Source organism: Chanos chanos, chromosome 6, assembly GCF_902362185.1.
Source record: "Chanos chanos chromosome 6, fChaCha1.1, whole genome shotgun sequence".
NCBI classification, from domain to species: domain Eukaryota; kingdom Metazoa; phylum Chordata; class Actinopteri; order Gonorynchiformes; family Chanidae; genus Chanos; species Chanos chanos.
In genome coordinates, this window is record NC_044500.1 from 8,676,616 (window position 1) to 8,701,451 (window position 24,836).

General features: G+C 42.6%; 1 protein-coding gene across 1 annotated transcript; it reads left to right on the plus strand.

Annotated features, from left to right (window-relative positions):
• The first annotated feature begins 1,225 nt into the window (after window positions 1–1,225).
• On the plus strand, window positions 1,226–24,836 carry ptgir (prostaglandin I2 receptor). Its single transcript, XM_030777963.1, has 3 exons — window positions 1,226–1,439; window positions 1,814–2,651; window positions 24,558–24,836. The coding sequence occupies exons 1-3, from the start codon at window positions 1,393–1,395 to the stop codon at window positions 24,834–24,836; spliced, it is 1,164 nt and encodes a 387-aa protein (XP_030633823.1). The 5' UTR covers window positions 1,226–1,392.

Below are 24,836 nucleotides of genomic sequence, written 5' to 3' on the forward strand. Positions count from 1 at the left end.
CCTTCCCTCCCTCCCTCACTCTCTCTCTCTCTCTCTCTCCCTCTCTCCTTCACACACACACACAAATTATTCTCACGCACTGGATTTTACATTGGATTGAATGTGAACATTCCTCTTACATGAACCCCTCTAGGATTACAAGATACAATAAAAGTTACAAAAAGTGAATCTAACACGCTTTTTGTCGAGTCTCTGTGTGGCACTAAAATAGTGGGCTGCAAGTAACCACTGGGAAACTGACCATGTTTGGAGTTTCCCTCTTTGAAACGCACCATGGATTGGCAAATCGTCAGGGGACCGGCGGGAGCGCTCCGCTCTAATGAAATTTAGCAAGCGCGTGCATTACCTAAAATTGGGAGACGGCAGTTTAATTTTTCAAGTTCCATAAAAGAACATTTTCCTTCCCTTGCCTTCGGTCCCTATGCCCGCTTGTGCACGATTTGTACAGTGTTCACTTTGGAAATGGAAACTAGAGCGAGCGAGAAAGCAAAAGAGAGAGAGAGAGAATGAAACCAGTTAATGAGCAGAGAGCACAGCGTAATTGAGGTTCTACTCCGTCGTATTCCACCACAGATCCTCGCAACGTGTAATATGTAAACGTATTTGGCAAAATGATTTATGGTTTTTGGAGTATCAAGGAGATACTTCATTCACCAGATGTAGGCTAATCGGATTTCAGACAGTTAAGATACTCCTCTGTCGAGCAAGTCTAGGAAAACCCCGCGGTAAATGAAATAACGGAAATTAAATAAAGGGAATATTTATGGTAACATAATATCATAATTCATCCACCAAACTGGACGAATGACCAGAGAGACGTTAACAACGACCTCAAATTATGGGAACCTACTTTTGTTAGTCTCTGTTTGAATAGGAAGTCAATAAATCAATTGTCAAAATAATTCCCTTGTGCAATGTAAAGATTGTTTACGAAAAAATACTATAATCACCAATCAAAACCACATGTGTTAACGAATAGCTGTGACGCATTGCTCATGAAACATCGCCACTTGCGTCTTCTGCTCCTCCCCAGGGCTCTTCTCAAACACCCCAACCATCGACCGCACGAGGGTTGTCTTGTTCTGTGAGAGAACGACAGACGCAAATTAAACTTGTCTTGTGGCACACAGTATCCCTGAAGCGTCGTTTGATGTGAAGCAGAGATAAGACTATCTCGACGGTTAGGCTCTTTTTTTTAGATAGCTGGTTTTATTTCATCCGCAAGTATTGGATGGGTTGCTCTTTGCTGACATGTAATAACTTCGGTAACGTGGAACACATTCTGTTGAGGACTTTCAACGTTAAGGGGACTACGACCGATATCTCAACAGTAACGCTGGTTAACATTTTGAGGCAGCCGTACAACTAAGACGCCAAGTCGTGACAGGTCAAATGCTGACGCGCCATCACAGAAACTTGAGCGGAGACCCATCAGACAGGTGCGTAGCTGGAGAACTTTGATTTTTGACTGAAGTTCTAAGGTGTGGATCCGAAACTGTGAGACTGGCACACAGTAAGACCGTAATATGCGATGACAAGTTTATATTAAAAATAGAACAAACAATGCAGGTGGAGTGATGGGATACTTAACAGCATGGAAAGATCTGGCGTTAGAACACCGGCAGCCACTCTGAGCTCTATTCGCGGACACCATTGCATATTAAACAGTTATTTAACGATTTAATCTGTCAAAACTGTGACTGCGAACTTTTCTGAGGTTTTCTGTCTTTTCGCTTTTTTGTTTAGAAGAGTTCTTATTAAACAAATCACACGTCTGTCTTCTTTTTTCCACTTTCTCCCTGTTCTGGATTAGGGCATTCACAAACATGTTTCCCAATGAGACATGTGAGAACAACACAGAGATACATGTGGACGGAAACCCGGTGGTGAGCAGTATAATGTTCATTGCTGGGGTGGTGGGGAACCTCATGGCACTGGCTATCCTGGGAGTCCACCAAAAAGAGCGCCGCACCAAATCCTCGGTTTTCTGCATTCTGGTGACTGGTTTAGCGTTAACAGACCTACTGGGTACTTGTGTCCTTAGCCCACCAGTGTTTGTATGCTACGCCCGAAAGGCTACCCTAGTGGGACTTACCGGAGACACAAGACTCTGTAACCTGTTTGCATTTGGCATGACATTTTTCGGCTTGGCATCCATGTTAATCTTGTGTGCCATGGCTGTGGAACGTTGCCTGGCCATCAGCCACCCGTACTTTTACTCAAAGAACGTGCGTCGGAGTTACGCCAAAGTTATTCTCTTTCTCATCTACCTTTTCACGTGTGCTTACTGCCTGCTGCCGTTTTTCGGCTATGGTAGGCACAAGCAGTATTGCCCCGGCACGTGGTGTTTTATCAAAATGGAAGCGGAGGGTGAAAGTGAGGATGAAGAAAGGCGAACACTGGCCTTTTCGCTATCCTATGCGCTGTTAATGGCACTGCTCATCGCTATCGTCTTCGTGTGCAACGGCTCGGTGATTGTGAGCCTGTGCCGTATGCACCGTAGTCACCTCACCCGCCGCGGTTCCGTGGTGTCAGCCGGACGCAAGAGGAGGCTCGGCACCTGGTTCAGCCATGGAGAGGAAGAGATGGACCATCTGGTGATGCTGGCCTCTATGACCGTCATCTTCGTCATCTGCTCTCTGCCTCTCACGGTGAGTTGTTGCTGATGTTTCTGACCTCTCTCCGCGTGCACTGAAAGAAAGAAAGAAATGCTACGGATAGACAGCACCTCAACGTTTTTTACCACACTCGCAAAGTACGCAGTGGGAGCCAAAAGCCGTTAAATTGGTTTTGTTTCTGAAGTCTGGAGTAAAAGACCAGATTTCACTATCCCCCCCCCCTTAATTTTTAGGGTTCAAAATATCTAGTTCAATTTCTATCATTCGCGGTCTGCATCTTTGTCACCTGTACATATCACTTGAGAATATACAACAGTGAAATTTCAGTCAGTAGGACGTGGCCTTTAAGGTCTGTTAGGTCACTATTTTAGTTGTCCCCTGTAAATGCGGCAGTAAATTGTTAACAGCTGAGGAATGTCTAGTGTGTGTCTTGGTTTAAGATGCCTGTATTCTTTCAAACAGGCATAACTTTTCATGGTCCACTACATCTTAATTAGCGTGTCTGTTTTAGAGAACTGCTATCAACCACAACTTCTCATATGTGGTCTTAAGGCTAAGTATAGGGGAGAGGTGTTAAAGAAAAAAGGGGGGAAAAAAACGTGATCTGGAAAAATGAAGAAAACAAAAGCAGAATGTTAGGTCACAAGTTTTCGGTTTCGAAAGAGGACGAGGCAGGAGTTTCGTGGTTCAAGAGAGCTGCTGGCCTGGCTTTCAGTCTAGAGTTATTCAGAGTTGCATAACCGAATTGTTGTTTGGATAATAAGGCTAACTGTCAGACTGTGTTGTTCTCACTGTTCTCTCTCTCTCTCTCTCTCTCCCTCTCTCCCTTACACAACTGACTGGTCTAATTGAAAGGTGTGTTTCAAACCTGCCAACCCAGGAAGACTGGAATAGCCCATCCCGTTTTTTTTTTTTTTGTTTTGTTTTTTTTTATTTTCACGGTGTCCCTGATGAAAGTTAGTAATACTTGGAAACCGTACTGTTTAATGAAGGTGATGAGAGACAGTGCAAACCTCAGTCAAAGTGGTGTGGCGTCAGCTAATGAAACTGCTGAGCTAAAAGCACGTTACCTCATTCACTGTCTTTGGTCTGCTCAGACCACAACAATAAAGATCTTATCTCCCCCCCCCCCCCCCCCCCCCCCCCCCCAGTCCTCAGATTAATGCAAAAAAAAAAAATCTTTCAGGCTCTGAAAGGTAGACAGAGGCAATGAATGCACACAGTGAAGGCTCTGATTCATAGGGTTGTCAGCAGTGTGTTAAATTATGCAGACTCTATAACAGAAACTTAACAGAGTGGGGTTTTTGCCATGATCTCACTGAATCAGGCACTGCCTACAGAACAGTGCTGTCCTCTTGCCTGTCCACCTTCCTAACCACACACCCACATACACACACACACACACACACACACATGCAGGCACATTCAAATTTAAAGAAATAAACAAACCTGCAACACCCACACACACACACACACACGCACACGCACACAGATGCAGCACAACACAAACATACTCATATGTTTGAAAGCATTTGTGTTCATATGTGCAAAACACACTCACACATGCACTCTCACACACACACACATATGCACACACACACACACACACACACACACACACACACACACACACATCCTTTCATACCTATGAGTGAGTCAGAGGAGTGTGTCTCTCTGCATGTGATGCACTAGTTACAGATGGGCTGTGTGAAAAAGCCCCGCAGCGTGGCTCTCTGTGGTTTAGACAGTGGCCTAGATCAAGAGCCTTGTTCAGACTTGAGGAGAAGGCTGAGAGTAACTCTGGTTGGGGTCCCTAACAACACTTAAAGGATTTAGATGAGGGGTGTGTGTGTGTGTGTGTGTGTATTTGGCACTCACTGCATGAGAAAACAGTTTTTTTCAAAAAGTTATTGAATGTGTTGAGGTATTGAGGCATGAGTGTGTATTCGTGTGTGTGAGCAGTGTGCGTGTCTGTCTGTCTGTGTATGTATGTATGTGTATTAGCATGTGAGCGTGCTTGTGTGTGTGCGTGCATGTGCATGTGCGTGCGTGTGTGCGTGTGTGTTGTCTCATTCACATAAAGAAAATGGTTTACATAACATCTGGCACTGTAACGTAGCCCCTCTCCAACAGATCATATGTGCCTCACGTTACTGAGTTCACTTTACTCTGCATGCATGTAACAATATACCGTCGCATGCAAAGCAACACGACAATCTCCCTCCATCCCTTTTGACTCCACAACCTCTCTTCTAACCTAAACAATGCTGGCCACCACGCAAGCTTTAAAGGGCTCTGAATAACATGCATGGGCAGAGAGAGAGAGAGAGAGAGGGGGGGGGGGGTGAAGAGTAGAAAGCAATTTTCTGATAAGACAGGAGTGGAATAAAGAGTTTGGTTTCAGGGAGAATAAGACAAAAGTATTTTTTGTCTCGGGATGCGCTCTGTCAATTAGTGTCTGGTTTCTGAATGCCTATGATTACTGGAAGAGGCATTGCACCTCTGTACAGTTCAATTTCCTGTCAAAACACAGCTATATCCTACACTCTGTTTTGTGTCAGCTGAAATGATGTCTGTAGTTGCCAAGCTGTAAAAAAAAAATTGGACTTTGTGAGTGTTTTCGTTGGAGCACTGTTTAGGCTTATGGTTTTATCTAAACTAACAGTTTATTTCAAGGTGTGAGAAACATATCACTTCGTGAAAAGGGTAACTCTTTACAAAAGGAATTTGGCTTTGAAAAAAAAAAAAATCCTCTAACAACAGTTTGAGGTCAGATTTCAGGCACCACCCCGGCTGCTTTTGAGTGAAAGTGATATCGTTATTTGCTTTTAGGAGATCATTTACTTCCGTCCTTGCCGTAAGTTCTGTCACGTAAACTTCATTTATAATGTAACCAGTGTTTGCTGAAGAGAAGGCACAATGATAATTAGCCTTGACTCCAAATTTGCCGACCTGCATATTTCAACAGGGTAGACTTACAGGATGTGAGGCGTGCCACCAGGGAAGATCTTTGTCACTGACTCATTAACCAGCTGTTTTGTGTTTGATTTCTTGCACTTTTTTATTATATGGTTTATGGTCCTCCATAACCCATATCAGTCCTCTCGCGTATTTGTGTGTTGTCTCATTTGAGGCGCTGATGCAAAGTGTTAACGGGCAGAGTTGAGGAGTTAATTAGAATCCAGCATCCTGGGGCTAGGGTTTAGCATAACAACCACACAGTCTGTTCTAGGTTTCGAACTAACGTTCGCTAACACATTTTAGTTGTTTTTCTTTTCTTTTCTTTTTTTTTTCTTTCTTTTTTTTTTTTTTTTTACAGAACTGTCGTCATGAAAAATAACACATTCTGTAGCTATGCTATTTTGGTGCTAAATCTTTACCACTTATCTTAAAGCAGGGCTACACAAACAGGCCCTTTGAGTCTGCATGTTGCATTGGGTTTTGCTTCTGCCAAACCACTACATCTCTCTCTCAGGAGCGTACATGTCTCTGTTTTGTAGGCAGAAAAGGGTGCCAAGTGAATTGATGAGGGCAAAAACCAGCAGGAAGTTTGGCCCTCAGGGGCCATACCTGTGCACCTCTCACTTAAAATAACTGCTATAATCCGACCGGGTTTCGGGGGGGGGGGGGGGGGGTTCTGGGGTCCGGGATTTAAAACCCTGGACCGCAGATCCTCCAGGAATTCTTTTGTATAAGAAGTAAATTCCACTATCTGAAAAAGACAGAGAATTCTGTTTGTTTGTTTGTTTGTTTGCCTTCTGATGCTCTTTATCCATTTCCCAGTTTTTACCCCGCGTTATATTGTATTGTCTTTTCAAAATTTTTTTCAAATTTAATTTTTTTTTATTTGTCTCGGACAGCAGAGACTACATGACCGAACCATTCATGGATGTACCGTCCTTTCACTTTTATGAACCTGTTATGAAACTGTTGAATGTGTGCACAGACCAGGAGGGCTGCTGTAAAGAACACTTTATTAGTCCTTAAGTCTCCTGTATTTATTGATTTACAGCGATTGCAAATAACGTCTGTTAAGTAGCGCTGATAATGCTTTTGGAGGTTTCATGGATGGGGGGGGGGGGGGGACAGACAAGATCGGTGCGTAGTTAAGAAAAAAAAAATCATTTTCTCTCCTTGAATCTCATGCAAAAACATAAAGAACTATTACAGCCATTCAGGTGAATCAGCAAATTCCCCACAAGCACAAAAATGTGAGTTGCTTCTTAAAGTTCAATGAATACTTGTCTGAAGCACATCTTGAAGATAAACTTTATTACGTCACGTTCTCCTTATTTAAATCTTTTTCATCCCATTAGACTGAAGGTGCTAGCTCGGTTACCCAGAGTCCTCCACTGCTGCCCCCCACGGTCTCTCCTGCTGCAGGCCATTGTTCATTAAACAAAAATTGACTCATGTCTGTTTTGGGGCAACGTGAGTTCTCCCTCTCTAATTGCACTAGCAATCACTAAAGGGAACTTCCCCTTTCATTCCTGTTGGGAACTAAATAAGGGAGTCTGACCACTTAAGACTGAGGATCAATAGCTGGATCTATGGCCCAGAAAATGCGTAAACAAGTTTGTATGATGTGGGCCCCCGGGGGGGGGGGGGTCAAATTGACTGAGGCTGTATCATCCATTAACTTCTTGTCCTAAGTCAGCCGGCCACAAAGAACGATGTGTAATGAACGAGGGCATCGATGAAACATATTTCACATCGTTGACAGAACCTCACATCATACCACCCATGCATATACATACCACCCAACTCAATAAAGCCATATGTGTAGCGTGCATCAAACCCCTGGACGACAAATCTGTTCCTGCCCCTGACTCATCAGCCAATGGAATAAAAAAAAAAAAAAACCCCACACAAAACACTCATCCATCCTTAGTCACTGAGTGTGGGGTTTTCTATTGAGTTTTGACTTGAAGAGCTATTAAGCCATTATTGTAGTTATCGACTCAAACCAGCTTGAGGGAGGATGGTGCATGACAAGACAAAGAGCGGCCCGGGGTCTAATTGTATTTTTTTTCCAAAGAGGTCAAGCAATATTAACTTGCGCTGTCCATCTGTAAATATATCCCAGGCACTGAATGCCTGTCTCTAGGCTGGTCTTTGTGCAGCGGTAACATAATGTGTTTGAACACGCGGTCCGCTCTTGTCGTGACATCGATTGTCATGGTTTCATGCTCTGTTTAGTCCTAATGCATGCGAGAAAGCAAGGCTTAAGAAGGCACCTGGTGGAGTTATTTTCGAAAACAAAGAAAGGAAAAAAAAAAACAAATTAAAACAAAAACCTTCAAAGTCTCCATCTAATCTCTTTTTCCTCTCTCCTTCTCCCTCTCTCTCTCTCTCTCTCTCTCTCTCTCTGTCTGTCTCACTCTCACTCTCTCTCTCCTTCTCTCTTTCTCTCTGTGATTCATAAGCTGAAGTTCGGGTTTCATGTGAGTAACTTGAAAAGCAGCAGGAAATATGCCAGTCTGTCCCTGCTGAGGGGTAGTAATCTGGTTCGACAGATGTGATCTGGCTCTAACTGAATCGTATGGATGTCTGTTTCTGGTCTCTGCACAGCTCTTCAGTCAACGGATGGGTAAAAAAAAAAAAAACCAAAAAAAAAAAACAAAGGGGACAGAGCGTTTGTTCCATCCGTGGCTGAGTTAGGCTCCCTCTTCCTGTTTGCCTGCACACATCTCCTAACCGGGACCAGGAACTGTGGGAAATAGCTGAATTTAAATTAATCTTGAGAACACTTTTATTTTTCCAAGCTGTAGTCCTTCAGAGGTTCGTTCTGACCCACGAGGTGACTTCATATGGTAAATGGAAGGGTCAGCCTAATAACTGAGGGTTTTTTTTTTTCCCCCTGCTGCGTCTTCTTCTTCCTCTTCTTCCTCCTCTTTTTGATTATAGAGCCCAGTGCGAAAGCTTGGTGATAATTACTCTGAATGGACTTCCGTTATTACACGTCCACTCTCACCACCGTCATCTCTGTGATGCTTTCGCTGGATCTCTGATAATGCGTGTTGGATATACAAAGGGAATGACGGGAGAAGCGGTACATACATACCTCTGCTGACAGGCGTTTCTCTTGGTTGATTGGCACTTCGTAGCATGATGCTTTAGCTTTGTGCCTGGATCCGAAAGATCTGTTGGGTATTTTATTGTGGTGGCAGCTTTTCGCGGAAACTGGTGCCAAAAACATTACCAGAATGTTATCTAACTGTTTTTCACCCGGCTTTTTTTTTTTTTCCTTTTTTCCTTGCCTGTCTGTCAAGGGCTCTGCCTATTGTGATTCTCGTCTAGTATTTGTTTTAGTGGCTGAAAGTTGGTTTAAAATGAAAATAAATTAAATTTACAGCTGTCGCACAATCATCGATTTATGGTATAGTAAAATGGAAACATTTAACCTTTAAACCCTCATTTCATTACCCCAGATAAAAAAAAAAAAAAAAAAAAAGCACAATTTCTAAACCACAAAAATGTCTTAGCGCGGTTTTATGCGAGTATTATTTTCTCATACATTTCTCTTTGTTACTGTTTGCTTTTTTTTTTTTTTTTTTTTTTTTTTTAAATATTGGCCCATGGGTTCTGTCCAGTGTTTTCAATTATTTTGAGAAACTCCAATGTAACAAGCACGCAGTCAGTTTTATGACTGACCTAACGGTACTTTTTTTAAATTTGGGCCTTCCGGCATGTGTGTGTTTTTTGCATTTTGCATTTTGTATTATCTGGCTAACCTCCTTTCGCCTCTCGGCATTTCAAAAGTGACTGCTTTCCATGGACCCCTTTAGCTTCCAAATAAAGGTATTCCAGAGAGAACCGACCGCCCCCCTTCCCCCCCCACCCCCACCTCCCCTCCCCACAGCCTCCACCCCCAAACTCAGAGGATTGATATGAGGAAGAATGTGAAAGAGGAAAAGGAAGAAAAAAAAAAGAGGGCAGACACCATTGATGCACAATCTGGGTGTTTCATCATCAAATCTGGGTGTTTCATCATCTCGCATCTCTGTCGCATAGCATCTCACTCAGCAGAATATTTTGGACGCGGGCAGAAGCGAGGATGACAAAGGAAGCTGAGAAACGATAGCATCAGCAGTCGCTGATTACAAATGTAAAAAAAAAAAAAAAAAGACCATAAACAGCGGTGTAATTTAGCATGTGAGGTTTTTTTTTTTTTTTTTTTCCGAATACGAGGGAAATCTGGACGTGCCAGCCCCACTGTATTGCACAATTTGAGGTCAAGCAAAGGGTTTAGACGGTCAGCCCATTTCACAGAAACATTTAATGATGGTAAAGAAATTGCCTATATGTAGGGGTTTTCTTATCTCTTAACACACTGTTTCACCGTCCAAATCTAGATCTAACACACCGTTTGACTGTCCAAATCCAGCACTAAAAACTGTTTGCCTATCTAAATCCACTGATTTAACACGCTGATCTAACCTGTTGTTTACGAATCGACTTGACCGGTTCAATCAGGCATGTCAGTGCAAATATGTTCTGTCTAGAGATACACTGTACCAAAGCAAATCTTTATTTATTGTTTCTGAATCAAGTCATGTGCAACCACTTGACACATTTACTTTTTTCTTTTTTTTTTTTTCTTTTTCTTTTTTTCTTTTTGGACCAGTGCACACTAACGTGCTTGGCATTCAGTGAGTGGCCTAATATCTGGAGGTTCTCTCTTAGAATGAACATATTATTAAGCTGGAGTGGAATGAGGGACAAAAGTCCAGACAATGTTTCTCCTAAACCCAAAATCAACCTCTGTAGACACGAACACCAAGACTCTAGTGACTGATATATCGACTAATTGCAAACAGATCTGTGAAATTTCGCGGCAGTCAGTTTTGTCATTGCTTTTATGGATTCATTTACAAGGGGTTCTGCATTTAGCAGGTTCACTGATTGCAATCGTCTTGTTTGAGTGTTTTTGTTGCCGAATTGATCAAACAATTGATTTACTGAAGAACAAAGGTTGTGTTTGAGTTGGCTGATAATGTGTTTCTTTCAGGCTAGTAACAGAGACATTTGGTTGATGCTTGATACAAATAGATTACTTTTATTCTGGTTTTGATACCCATGTTTTCAGGGTTGTTAAACTTGATCATTCAGTATGTCTCTGCTCTTGATTCAGTTGTAAAAAACACGATATTAAAGCACTGTACACTACAAATTTCTGTGTGGAGGAAATTGTTGAAGGGGCTTTTATTTTCATACAACATCATCATGTTTGGTTTGAGTCCATTCATTTTCCAGTGAAAAACCCTAAGATGTCTTTGTTTTGGCTGTAACAAAGAAAATCTGTTGGTCCCATTGGAAATGTAAAATCTTTCACTTGACCTTTTTTTTTTGTTTTTCTTTTTTGGATTTATAAGAAGCAGATATGTCACGCTCTCAAAACAAAATGCAGTCATGGCTTGGCTTGACCAAAGTCGTTTATGTGCAAATGATTAATGTTGCGTTTGCTGGTAAATGTGATCGATGTTGCTTCATGTCCACATTCCCACACTCTGCCCACAAATACCCTGTGACTGGATATTCGGAGTTCAGACGAGTGTTTTTTTTTCAGTTGAAATCGTCTTTGATAAAATTAGGGGACTTTAGGGGACTTGTGTATGACGGATTGTTTTATCTCAGAGAGCCATAGTTTCGTGCGCTGGTGAGAGGCTGGTTTCAGTCGTGTCAGATAACTAGATCTATATCTCAGAAGAACTCACGAAAATGCCCTTTTGGTACTGTTTTGATAAGCACTAATCTATATGTGAGAAATGCTGCTAGTTGTTTTGCAGCATTTTTTTTTTTTTTTGCACATAAAGCCTCAACAGCAAAAGTCTGTTTAATTCAAGTAGGCTTGTTGAACTTGAGTTCAAAATACATGAGTTCATTTTAAAGTAACTTTAAAAGAGGCACAACAAGGAACAAGTTCAATCATGGAAATTGAAATAAAAGTGTTAGAAAAGTATTGAAAAAATATATAGTTGTCAGAATGTACAAATGCTCACCCCCCCCCTCCCCCACGCTTACTCACGCCCTCGCTCTTGAGTGTGCATTGGCAAGCGTATTTTTTCAACAAACATTGCATAACAAAGAATGACTTGCACGTCCGCATATTTTTCTTTCACAGGAGAGATGTGAATTTCTGTCAGCACCTCAAAACTGCTGGCAGAGCACCACTGGTTCATTCAGATGCCACTCACTCAAGTCCGCTTTCATCATTTGGTTTCAGCTTTCACTATGACGTGTCCTATCAGAAGATAGAGAGTGGTAGAAACAGAAAGAAGAAAGACAAAGAGAGAGAAATGGAGTGTTTTTAAAAGATGGAGTGTGAGTTATTGTGAGGCACAGGTGTAGAGACTCTAAACGCAGCTTGTGTTTTGATACATCATCCAGCCAGAAGGGGCAGAGGTCTCCATAGCTCAAGCCAAGAAAGCTTTACCGTCTCAGAGCTGCTCTATATATTTTTAACTGTGGTGTTTTAAATGTGAGTAATCATCAGCTTTAACTTTGGCAGATGGTGGAATCTTCGCTGGAAACGATGATGCGGCGAGAAAGGCTGTTTTTGCTCACGGACGTGCGAGCACCTGCATTGGGCTTTTAACTGCTACCGGCCCCGTTTCACGTTTCTTTTTCCACCTCCTCCTCGACGGTAAACGACGGAAACTGCCGTCACGAGGGGAGAGCGCGACACTGCATGTCCGTAGACTACCCGTTCGGTATGGAGATCTAACGAATCGCGACGCGTGGTTTTTCCCGCCATTTCCACTCTCAGCGTTCGACTTATCGTCTTAGAGCCAGGCCCGAACGCAGCGACAACAAATCCCTGCTTGCAGGTGTGTCTTGTGTGCCCACAGAGAACGAGCAGTCAGTGTGGAACAATAGGGGCCTTTTTTTTTGTTTCGTCCATGTGACTGAATATGTTTGCTTTGTTCTGCTCACCCCCCTCGCCTCCTCCTCCTCCTCCTCCTCCTCCTCCTTCTCCTCATTTCCACAAACGCTCGGCCAAAAACCATTCATTTTACACCTGTCCATAGAGTCCCCTGCTTTTGAGTCAGAGAGCTTGCCAGCAGTCAAATACACACTGCACAGACAAACCACACCCACTCATTTAACTAACTCACATTTAGTGCGTGTCAGAGGCCTTTGATTTTAAATCCGACGCTTGTCGCTCGGGATACAACTGACAAACGGTTCGACACGCTTTCCTACGTGTCTACTTGGGCCTTTAGTTCTGTGTGTACACATAATGGCATAGTACATTTGCAAACTAATTTGCAAATGTTTTTTTTTTTTTTGTGTGTGTGTGTGTTTTTTGTTTTTAATAAAACAAGTGAATTATATCAAATCCCATAAACAGTCATGTTTTTATGTTCTCATAATTTGGAAGTCATTTGCATTACATTACATTATATCGAGTATTCACACACCCTGCTATTGTTTGTGCGTTTCTTCAGAGATCCTGGTTTTGACAGGTTGTCAAACGTTTTCTGAAAGCTAATTTATAGAATGTGTCTGAAAAACCAACACAGAATTTGTCATTCCCCAGCTGTTTTATGTCTTCAGTCTTGAATGGATGTTAATGGGCCATTGTTTATAAGAATTGTGAAAACTTACCATTGTACAAAAAAAAACCCTTAGAGTTTGCATGTGTCAAGCACATGTTTTTTTTTTTATACGTATACTGGCCAAAAAACACTGGACTATGCACTGTGCCAATAATAGTGTTCCAGCTATGTAACTGAAACCATGCAGAATGTGATGTTTACTGCATGAAGCTGACGATTTATGATCTGTGACAAGGAATCACTCACTGTTCCCAACTTAATAACCTGTTCAGAATTTTTATCATGAAAAAAAAAATCCCAAATATTTCAAAGCCGTCTGACTCACGCTTGTAAGCCTCTACAGCTGGAAGGACTGTGACCATTTCAGGATAGAGCTTGAAAGTCCACAGATTGTCAAAAGGTGGAATCAGGTGTTTGTGTTTGCCTTTAGTGTTTTATTTCAGTTGAGGTGTTTTTTGGGGGGTTTTTTTTGCGTTTTGTCTCTCTCTCTCCCTCTCTCTCTCTCTCTCTCTCTCTTTTTTAAATTCCATTTCATAGATGGAAACTCAGATAACCTGATGAAGAGCTGTTAAAATCAATCACTCACCACGTGCAGCTTTCCAGAACTTTCTGTCTCTAGTGCAAGAGTTTGAAAGCGGTCTCCATGCCGACGACATGATCCTCTTTTGTTTTTACTCCTGTATTGCGTGTTACTCTTATCAACAGTATAGTGATGCTGTTATTTCCCAGCAACCTATCAGCAGTGGACTAAAAGCAACTGACAAATATGGAAGAGTACATGAAAAATCGATTATTTGAAGCTTATGTGGATACTCTGCCAGATGGACACCAAAATTTGAAAGGGCAATCAGAATTACGATGATCGTCGGACGTATCTCGTCAGTATTTAATTGTTAGCTTTGGATCGTTCATGGTAACAGAACGGTCTAAGTAACATCTGTAAAATGCACTCTGCTCATCAAAGGGAAAATCCTGACATTAACAAATTTTTAGTGGTGAGGCTCTTCTCCAGACAGGTTTGCTGTAATTATTTGACAAACAAGTGGCAAGTCTGAGTTTATACCAATTAAAAGGCACTCAGACACTGTTTTTGTTCAGTGGAAAGTGCCAAACACTTGTTAAGTAACTAATGACTGACTGATTTTGTTTTTTTTGCAGGGGTTTTTTTTTTTGTAGGAGGCCAGTGGAAAGACTTTTACAGGCCAGGGAACAAGGGGGCGTTAGTTTTCTCTCCTGTTCCTTTGCTAGCTGTGGCTGTCAAAGAACAAAATGTGTTTATATGTGCATTTTCTTTTTTCTTCAGAGGGTTTCGGATTCTCGGAAGGGTTTGCGATTGCCCAAAAAAGGTCAAGAAGTATTAGTGTATTAATCTGTCCTGTGTCTCACCCTCTTGAGCCAGTCTGCCAGGAGCAAAGATACATCAAGGCATATGTCAGGTTCCTCTGAGAGTATTTGAAGATTAATAAAATGAGTCATCTAGGACATGAAGTCTTAGACACTGGGCACTGAGACAATAACACACAGCATATATACATTCCCATCGACCCCCTGGCCACCCTATAGTCATGGTGTCTGTGCTTAACTACATGCATCAGCTGGTTCCTTTTTTACCGTAATCGTTTGTTATAACCCAGCCAAACCTGGCATTTCCCTCCCGCTGAAACTTGCTGATCTTTAATCTCGTCTAGTTTAAATGACGTCGTCTCTGATGAATAATTAATAATCAGTTAGCAGATGAAAGTTGTCTGATAAGAGTTTGTATCTTTTAGTACTACTCAGATCTTGCTGACACATGGCTTCTGCCTTTTCTCTGGCTGTTATTTGCATGAGGCTTAACCGGCATGTGTCATTTGGGACTTTAACATTCTCTCTCTTTCTCTCTCTCTCTCTCTCTCTCTTTTTCTTTTCTTTTTTTTTTTTTTGTTATGTTTGTAAGCACTAAAAGGGGTCTTTCATCTCTTTCACCCTCTGTCCTACCATCCCAAAAGCATTTCCGCTTTCGGAGTCTGGTGCTGAGACACACTAATGCAGAGTGCTGTCCATCAGCTCCCTCCCTCTCAGACTCTGAAAGGTTTACGATGCAACATTCAAATGAGGTACCAGTTGGGTGAGTTGACCTTGCCTGTCTTGTGAAACGGTTGGCATTTTATCTGAATAATTAATATGTCCACGAGACATGCAGGAGACTCACACACACACACAAATTCACACACACACACACAGTGACAGAGTGATTAGCAGAACCTGGCGTGTTGATGTAACTCAAAAGGTCCTGGAGCCTGGTTGTTTGTCAGTAAGGCAATTTTTTTTTTCTGCCTTCTCTTTTGACAGACCACCGCCCCCCCTAAAAACCGCCCCAAAAAAAACAAAAACAAGAAACATGCTTTTGCTTAGCATTACCGTAAACACTCGTGATCATATGCAGTGATTAATACCTAACCTTGGTGTAGGATAAGAAATGAAAATATGTTGGATGGTCCAGAATTCGTGAGGAATTCTTGGGAAACTCAGGGACTGGTCCAGGCCAGTGGGCGGTGTGTCATTGCTTTCATATATCATGACTCAGATAAATCACTTTGATTGAAAACACATCCGAGTTCTGCTTCAAACGCCATAAGAAGCGGCTCGACTTGGACCGGCTTAGCATTCCTCTGCGTGTCTCCGTGTATAACCAACATATGCTTGTTCTCTGAGGTCAGTGCCAATAATTAGCACGTTCTGCCAGTCTAGGCCAATCAATGACATTAGATGTTTGTGTAATTACTAACAGATTTATGAAATCATGTTGTCTTTCTCTTTGTTGTCGTGCTCTGTTTACCCTGTAAAAATCACGTTCAGTGGAATCTGACATGTAGGACGGCCGCGCAAGTTTATTCAGTAATCAAAAAAAAATTCGACAACATATCGCATAACATCCCTGCTCTTCATCACTGATTTTCTTTTGTCATGCCAAGACAAACTCAGACCGCAGCCAGAATGCCCCCGATAAAATGAGACTTTCATGTACGCTAATTGCAGAACTGCCACAACAACGACAACAGGTTGCATTGTTAAGGCGGTTTAACCGAACGACATCCATTTGCATGCCCAGGCCTGGGCTCGGTCTGCTCTGACGCATTCCATCCTCGGGGCAACACGAATTTGGCTCCGGTGGTTCCTCCGACCGCAGCAGCGACGTGCTAGCTGAGTGTCTGCGCTGCTTTGTTAGGCTTGGCAGGGCGAGGAGACTTTATTGTATCAGCGTAATAGGCCAGAGGTTGGACATTATGTGAGTGAAGCAGCGATTTGGGCGGACTCCAGGGACCTCGCGTCTAAGTGCAGGCCTGGATCCTGGTCTCTCTTCCCATTTCCTTCCTGCAGTGCACCTTTCCACCCATCCATCTACCTATCTATCTGTCTGTCCGTCTGTCTCTATCCGTTCACACTTCCGTTCATCCTCTTGCTTTCCTCTTGAGGACGCTTTCATCCGTGATAGCGTCGCCCTAATCAACCCTGTGTGTCAATGAGAACGAGTGCAGCTGTCTGTTTCCATGCCGACGCGCGATCCGACAAGAATCAAAGACGCGCGTTAATGCCACTCCGTCTTGCCACATTTATTCATGTTCAGATAACGACGTTCAAGGTTGTTTGTTCTTTTGTTTGTTTGTTTGTTTTTTTTGTTTTTTCTTGTCAATTGAATTCGGTTAAACCAAATGACATATGTTTACCTTCCATCAATAATTTATCCTTGATTTGTAGGGCCATGGTGGGCCAATTTGTCCTGATGCAATCTCACAAACACTGGAAAATGTTGGTAGTCTCTCAAAAATCTCTTATTGCAATATTACTGGTGCTTCATTGTGAAATTGCTTAGACAGACAGATTTGCCGAACGTTGAGTAAGCATCCTCTTCCCTGTTTTTAAGTGCATAGAGGTTGCAAAATGTGCAAAAAAAAAAAAAATTCACAGTCCACATATAAATGGAAAGAAACATAAACAAAGAAACAGAATTATGATCATGACCTTTTTTTTTTTTTTTTTAACAGAAATAAACGCCCAATTTTGCAAACATTGCTCGTAGAAAATATGGTTGATTTTCAATGCATGCGTGAAGGATTATTTATACAACTTCCTCTTTCCTGTTGAGCATCAGTGTTTTCATTGTGGAGGCAAGTGACAGCACCTCCTTGTGTATTGTGCATGTTACAGAGAGTGTAGAGCACTGTTTTTGTCAAAAGTAAGGCGATATGACATAGAATAATATTATGTGTTTAATATAAGCAAAAACAGGGAATGGGGAAAAAATGGAATAAGGAACAAAGGAGGGAAATTCAGTAATTAGAGGGGAAAAAAAAGTGACCGCAAACAGTTAAGTAAGAGAGAACACTGCTCAATTCAGGTACCACCCACAGTCTGTGAATTGGTGAGTCAGGATGTGTGCGTGTATGTGTGTGTAAGGGGAAGCTGTGTGTGTGTGTGTGTGTGTGTGTGTGTGTGTAAGGGGAGACTGTTTTTTTTCTGTTATTTTGTGTGTCTGTATTTGCATTCACCATGATTACTGTATCCTCCTTTCTCAGAACTTTCTGTGTAAAAGCAGTCGTCTCAATTTTCCATAGAGCAGAAATGATCATTTTAATCGTTTTAAAGAAGAAAAGAACGAACGCCTGAAAGAAAAACAAGAAACTCACGAGAAGCAATCGTCCCTCCCGTACCAAACATCTGGACGCATCGCTTCGACTTCCCAGCACCTTCCTGAGCGAAAACAAAAACAATAGCCGGCCAGGCGAAAAAACGTTTAATCCCCAATGACGTAATCTTCAGGAAAAAGATGGAAAGTCACCACTTCCAGCGATGGGTAAAATGTGGAGCACCTGGGAATGATCCATCATTGAATAATTCAATTTTTTCTGCCTTTTATCCTCTTAGGTGTTCAGTGCTGGGAATTTCCACTCTCTAAACAGTGGGGGAGTTCAGGGATCAGTATCCTCCAATTAAGAGGTTAATATACGAAAACCCAGAAACACCAAGATATGGTTTACGCAGCAGAGTGTATCACAGGCTCAGGTTTGGATCTATTCTAACAGCGTACATGATGCGAGAAGAATATGCCAGCCAGAGAAAGGATTATGCAGTTGGTATAATTACAAGATTTACCATTGGCTTCCTAAGATGTACTATGTGTCACTGTCTCTAGTTTTAGCGGTTAATGGTATCACTGCTATGGCAGTTAGCTCAGATCTGTTCATTACTGAGCGTATTCATAGTGCATATGCATATACAACTATGTGTGTATGTTTACGAGTATCAGTGTGTGCAGTGGTGAGAGACAGAGAGAGAACATGTATCTCACATGTGGTAATCTTGTGAGGACATTTGTTGGTCCTCACATGGAAATTGCGTTGGTTCAAAAAGATGTAGTCATTACTGATGAAAAGTGTCAAAATACTTTTATTGATCAGAAGTTACAGCAAAGGGGAAGTCCCCACCAAGATAAAGATAAACATCTGTGTGTGTGTGTCTGTGTGTGTGTCTGTGTGTGTCTGTGTGTGTCTGTGTGTGTCTGTGTGTGTCTGTGTGTGTCTGTGTATGCGTGTGTGTATGCGTGTGCGTATGCGTGTGTATGTCTGTGTGTATGCGTGTGTGTGTGTGTGTGTGTGTGTGTATGTGTGTGTGTGTGTGTGTGTGTACATGTTTGAAAGAGTGAAAGAAAGGGAAGGATCATTAAAAAAAACAAATGGAGAGTATGTGCCCATGTCAAAAGACAGTCTTTTGTGACTAAAACTTATTTTATGAATGTTGACCTGACATTTGTTTGTTTTCGTCATGAAACCATTTTCATTGGCATGAAAATCAAAATGCATTTTTGTGCTCTGTGAGTCTGCGCTCAAAAGAAACCCAGAGGATTTTGACCATTAAACTTTGTTTATCGTTCTCACTCAAACCAGTTGGAACGTCCGATTTCAGAAGAAACTGGGAAAATGGGGACCCAGAAGTTCTGTACACATTCCCCCAAGGGGCAAAATGACTTGACCAGACAAAATTAACCATTTTCTAATGTCTTAACATTGGCCACTGTACTAGAATGATTCTTATCTTGTCACACGACTCATGTGATTGGTCAGCTCGGCTGAGGGTAGATGAGGACAGATCAGCGCTTTCCGGCCGCTCCTGGCAAGTTTTCAGTCTATCTCTCTCCCTCCCTCTCTCTGCATGACCTCGGTTCCTTACCGCCGGTTATCGCAACGTGCTAACATCATTACAGAGTTACTGCCCATTTATCCACCGTCAGTTTGGACTCGGACCAGTTTCGTGGCTGTGGATAGGTAGCAAGCACAAGCGGACGCGTCTTTCCTGAGCCATCTGTGCGGGCTGGTCCGGTCCAAGCGTTGAACGGAGAGCTGGCCGTCGGGTGTGCCCGTTCCCTATTGTCATGCATACCTGGACCCATCTTAGTTTTCCATCACTCAGAGCCGACAGGAGTGTGAACGTAAGCCGTAATATTGAACCCTGCAGGAAACGATTAATATAATGAACCTGAGGGTAGGCCAGTGTGGCGTCTGTCTGCTGGGGCTAGGCATCCTCAGAGAGGAGATCTCTTAAACCCTACTCTGCAATAACGAGTATTCCACGGACCTCTGGGGTGTAGAGTGATATTGATTTTTTTTTTTTTTTTTTTAGTGGCCTTCCTGTTCACGGAGATCCCCATGCCCCTACGTCTACCCCCCCCCCCCACCCATTAGCTGCTTTCCCATTATCGTACATCTAATAATAGCCTATTGACCATTACCTTTACTGTAGCTCCACATTATAAGGCTTACGGAGACACAAGAAGGTCCCCTGGGACTCGGTTGGCTGCACTCCATCTGTAGTCTCTTCTCTCGTCTTCTTACTTCATTGACATAATCGTATTGTCAGGTCTTCGTCAGCGGTAGTGTACGGTTTGTCAGCTGTAGAAACTAGAATGGAGACGGTTGACAACCACATGTGACACAGTTCTGCCCTTGATGTGGTCCTTAGCATCTCTCGTCAAAGCTGGTTATACCCAGCATAAAGTATACTGCATCAGAAACAGCAGGTTTGGTGAGGAGAAGGTTGCGGTGAGAAGAAGGCTTTTGACTTTGATGGATGGCAGAGGAAGTGATAAGAAGTGAGAGTCGGTAACCTAATGAAAGCTCTTAGCATCAGTGCGTATTGATGGCTATGACAACCGACTGGGTCTTGCTGTACAGCGGCCAAAACCTCAAGAAGGAAGTGTCTTGGCCTGTTCCAGTCCAACTCGTGTTAGTCTCAACATGTGCACGTGTTATTTATCATCAACGCTGAGGAATTCGTGGTTCACTGATCATTTTTTTTTTTTTTATAGGTCTTTTGTATTTCGACATGTACCAGAAAGGCGTATCATGTGGTGAGGTATCGCCCTGGTACACACACACACACACACACACACACACAGTGAGATGAATCACTAGCTCCAGTTGTGTCTGTTCAAGTAAACAACCTTCCCACACATTTGTCTGCCTCAAGTAACAAGACTCTCTCTCTCTCTCTCTCTCTCTCTCTCTCTCTTTTGATCAGACGGTGCTGTGGTACAGGAACCCTCTAACTGTTTTATCGGTATAATGGACTACAAAAGGCCACACGAGCTGAACGCATCCCTCTGAAAAAAAAAAAAAACTAGGGCACAAAAGGGCATTGCAAGGCTTTTTTTGCTGTGGTTCGCTAAGTGAGAAGCCTCAAAAAGGCCGTTTCCCCCGTCTGAAAAATTTCCCACGCCATGCCGTGGTACGGTTTTGCCGTCCCGATTCTGATAGGATTTCTGATAGGACTTTTATTTGCTATCGGCGCAACAGGTGTTTATCGATTTTAAAATGCGTGTTCATCGTGAGATGTCGATGAGTATGACTTGAGGCGCATAGAGAGTCGGAGGCCAACGCCCAACGTGCGCCAGTGGTCCCTGTGGAGTTAGAGCATTCACGATTTTGAGCGTGCATATTGGCTCTGATAAAACTATGCACGATAATCACTTTAAGTCCACGTGAAATCCATCACAAGCGTAAGCGAGGTTATCACATGATTTGTAAATCGGCTTGGGAGCGTGGCTGGTCAAAAGCGTTTCTCAATTCGTGAGTTTCTCAAGAGTCAGAGAATATTCACTGGCTCAGCGTCAGTGGTTCCCCATGTCACAGGGTATTCATCAAATCCAACACCGATCCCTAAAAACGCATCAAACTCCCCTTTTCTACCGAACGCTTTAACCGTAACCTAACCCTTCCTGTTTTTAATTCTGTTCGCTCCTGGTTTGTTTGGCCAAATTTTTGTTTTTTTTGCTCTCTAAAAACCGTCTCAGACAGTTAGGTCTCCGCAGGTGCCTGTTCAGGATGTGGTTTTTAACTGTGTGTGAACCCGGTTTATTTTTTTTAGCGAATGGCTCTTCACAGCCTTGCAACTTTGTTTTTTTTTTTTGTTTTTTTTTTCTCCTTTTGACTGCTGAACTCTCGCTCCGATGATCAACACCCCCACCTCGTCAGGACGCTCCGTGCGGTGTCGGGTCCGTTACTAAACATTAACGACGCCATCAATAACCGCTTATTCAACGACACGCGGGTGGTCAATCTTTTTTTTTTTTTTTTTTTTTTTTTTTTTGTGCCCAGCAGGTTCTGTCAGGACTGATTTGGAGCCGCTGGAGAATTTAAAGCTCTTTTAGAAAAGCCAAATGAGAGTTTGGGGACATGTAGGGCCATGCGGTAGGACAATGGAACATGTTTACTGGAGCTTGTTTTGACAACGAAGCAAAGAGGACAATGTTTCTTCTGCTACACAATACAAGGGCACGCCGCTGGCATCGCACGAGTTGACATTACACACGTTTTTTTTTTTTTTCCCCACACAGGGCAAATATTTTGATTGGTGGGTAAGAAGGATTTTTTTTTTTTTTTTTGGCAAAATCCTAAGATGTGATGTGTTTATCACTTGGATGGAACTACCTGGTTTGACTGCAAAAGGAAAAAAATCATATCAAAGAAAAAATGTACGACGTTTCTCTCTTAGAATGTTGTTGGATTTTGGTTTTGGTTTTTTTTTTTTTTGTTGTTGTTGTTTTTTTTTCTTTTCCAAAGGCTATTTTTCAAAAAAAAAAAGAAAAAAAAAAAAAAAGAATAAAACTAAAAAAAGAAAGGCCTCCACAGTGCCGTGCGTACTTTCCCAAACAATAATGGATGTTGTAAATTAATGCGGTATTAGTGCTGTGTCAGTAGGCAGTCTGTAAACCACATGGACCTGCTCTGGACACGAAGCATAAACAGTAGCTGTATTGCAGAGTGGAGTCTATACACAGCTCAGACAGTCTCCGATAAACAACACCAGCAGCAGCTGACTCTGGTACCTCTCACTGTGGCAAGTGCTGCTGGAATTAATGTGCTGGCGTCAGCCTCATCCCTGACCTTACACACAGGCGCACACACACACACACACACACACACACCCCTGGACATACGGGGGGGGGGGGGCTGAGTGACCTATTCATAAATGAAATCGGCAGAGGCAATAGGGACAGTTCAGTTTGTCCGAGACAGCATCTTGACCCTCACTGCTCAACCACTTATCCACCCACCCTAAACACACACACACACACACACGCGCGCGCGCAGACGATGAGATATTTGGTGCCCTTTAAATCCTTAGTACCCCCCCCCCCCCCCCCCCCCCCGGTCGCTGCTGCTTTATTTCATCATAAAGCAAACAGAGATATTTTTCAGAGAGTGGCACGTCCTACGCGTAATGCATCACTCGCTGGCAGTGTGGTCTTCAAAAGTAAATTATACATAAGACCAGGGCAGTCAGCATCCTCTGACCTAAAGCTCATATGGTCCATACCCCGGGTCTATAGCCTCCTAAACCAACCACTGCGACGTTTGACCACAACTGAGGTTAGATGTTAAGCCATGGCAGCTATTACAGTGCATAGATGTAATGCTTTGCTTCCATGGATGTGTGTCTCTGAATGACTGTTTTGAATATTGGACGTTCTTTTCGGTTTAAGGCTCCTCATAAAACTGTACCACACACTTGAAGAATTTTCCCCCAGTGAACACTTAAGTGTTAGCCATAAGACTCATAAAAACACATTTGGTCTAAAACTGTAGTAAGACACAAATGTCTCTTAAAATACACTTTTTCTGGAGGTATTTGAGTGTAATATGATGATGCCTTTAGAGTAAGGTTTCATACACTTAAGGTTTAAAAAGAGGAAGAAGGAAACAAAAGAGGAAACTTACGGTAATCTTTCCAAGACCATGAACACCCTTTCAGTTTAGAAATGAGAAATTACTTCTGCAAACATGACGACTCTGCTGTTAAAAAGACGCTTGCAACCCCGATAGCACAATCACTCTTGCCATGGCACCTTCCTGACTCACACGTTTATTAATTTACTTCAACATGTCCCACGGTTCAAATGTACTGTTAAAATGAGGAAACATGCTGATATGAAATGCCCTTTGTTTTTTTTTTTTAAGCGTTCCAAAGTCATTCAGGGACGTGGGCACCACAACGTGGTACGAGACAGTTTTCACCCCTCTCACCAATTTTCGCTTTTTCTCAAATGAAAGAAATGGAAATTTGAAGAAAATGGAAATTGGAGGAGACTGAATTATGATTTACAATGAGTCATAATGTGTGTGTGTGTGTGTGGAAGTGCAGTGGCCCTGCATAACGTAATGACTGTGTAATCTTTAAAGTCCAGTATTCTTGTATTTTGATTGGTCATTATAGTCCTTTGCCAGTTGGACCGCGTCTCCTCCACTCATTTTTCCAGAACATTCTTAGCATGTTAGCCAGTCTTTCTCCTGGGGATCCACCCCGTCATTACATGATTTTGTTTCAGCTTTAATTGAAACACACCCGGTTCCAATATCGGAAAACCTAAAAAATCTTGATTAGCTGAACGATGTAGGATAGATTAGAGACGGAACGAAATCTCACAGGAGGTAAGCTCGCTAAAAGGATAGCTTTGCTTGATGTCTTAAATGATGGGCTCCGCTGCATGTGTTGGTTTTATGTTTGAGCAAAAACATTCCCATACCGCAGCTGTCATCAGATAACTTTACATTGGATGAAAGCAGTCTGTTTTTTTTTGTTTTGTTTTGTTTTGTTTTTCAGTGTTCAACTCTCTGTGTTTAACCTGACAATTTCATAACGATCTCAGCGAATACAGAGCATTTGAACGTATCTGATTCGTGTGTGTCGGCCTATCTCTCTAGGTTTTTGGTTTTTTTTCCTTTTTCTGTGCTAGAATGTAAGGTATATTACCTAATTACATATAGCTTGTGCCCCACCATATCAAATGACTGACTCTGATTCTGTCTCTGTCTTCCTCTCTCTCTCTCTCTCTCTCTTTCAGATTTGTGGTTTTGTTAATGCCATCAGCCCGGTGGGGAACGACCAGGAGAATCTCCTCGCCTTCCGATTCTCCGCCTTCAACCCCATCGTAGACCCTTGGATCTTCATCATCTTCCGCAAAGCCGTCTTTCAGCACCTGCGTTCTCTGTTCCACTGCTGTCTGCCGACCACCGTGGTAAAGACTACCGCTCACACCGCCCTCTCTTTCACCGGAGAGCCCGGGGAGCCCATTAACTCCACTAGCCTTCAGCCCAAAACCTACTCCAGCCTCCCTCTCTGA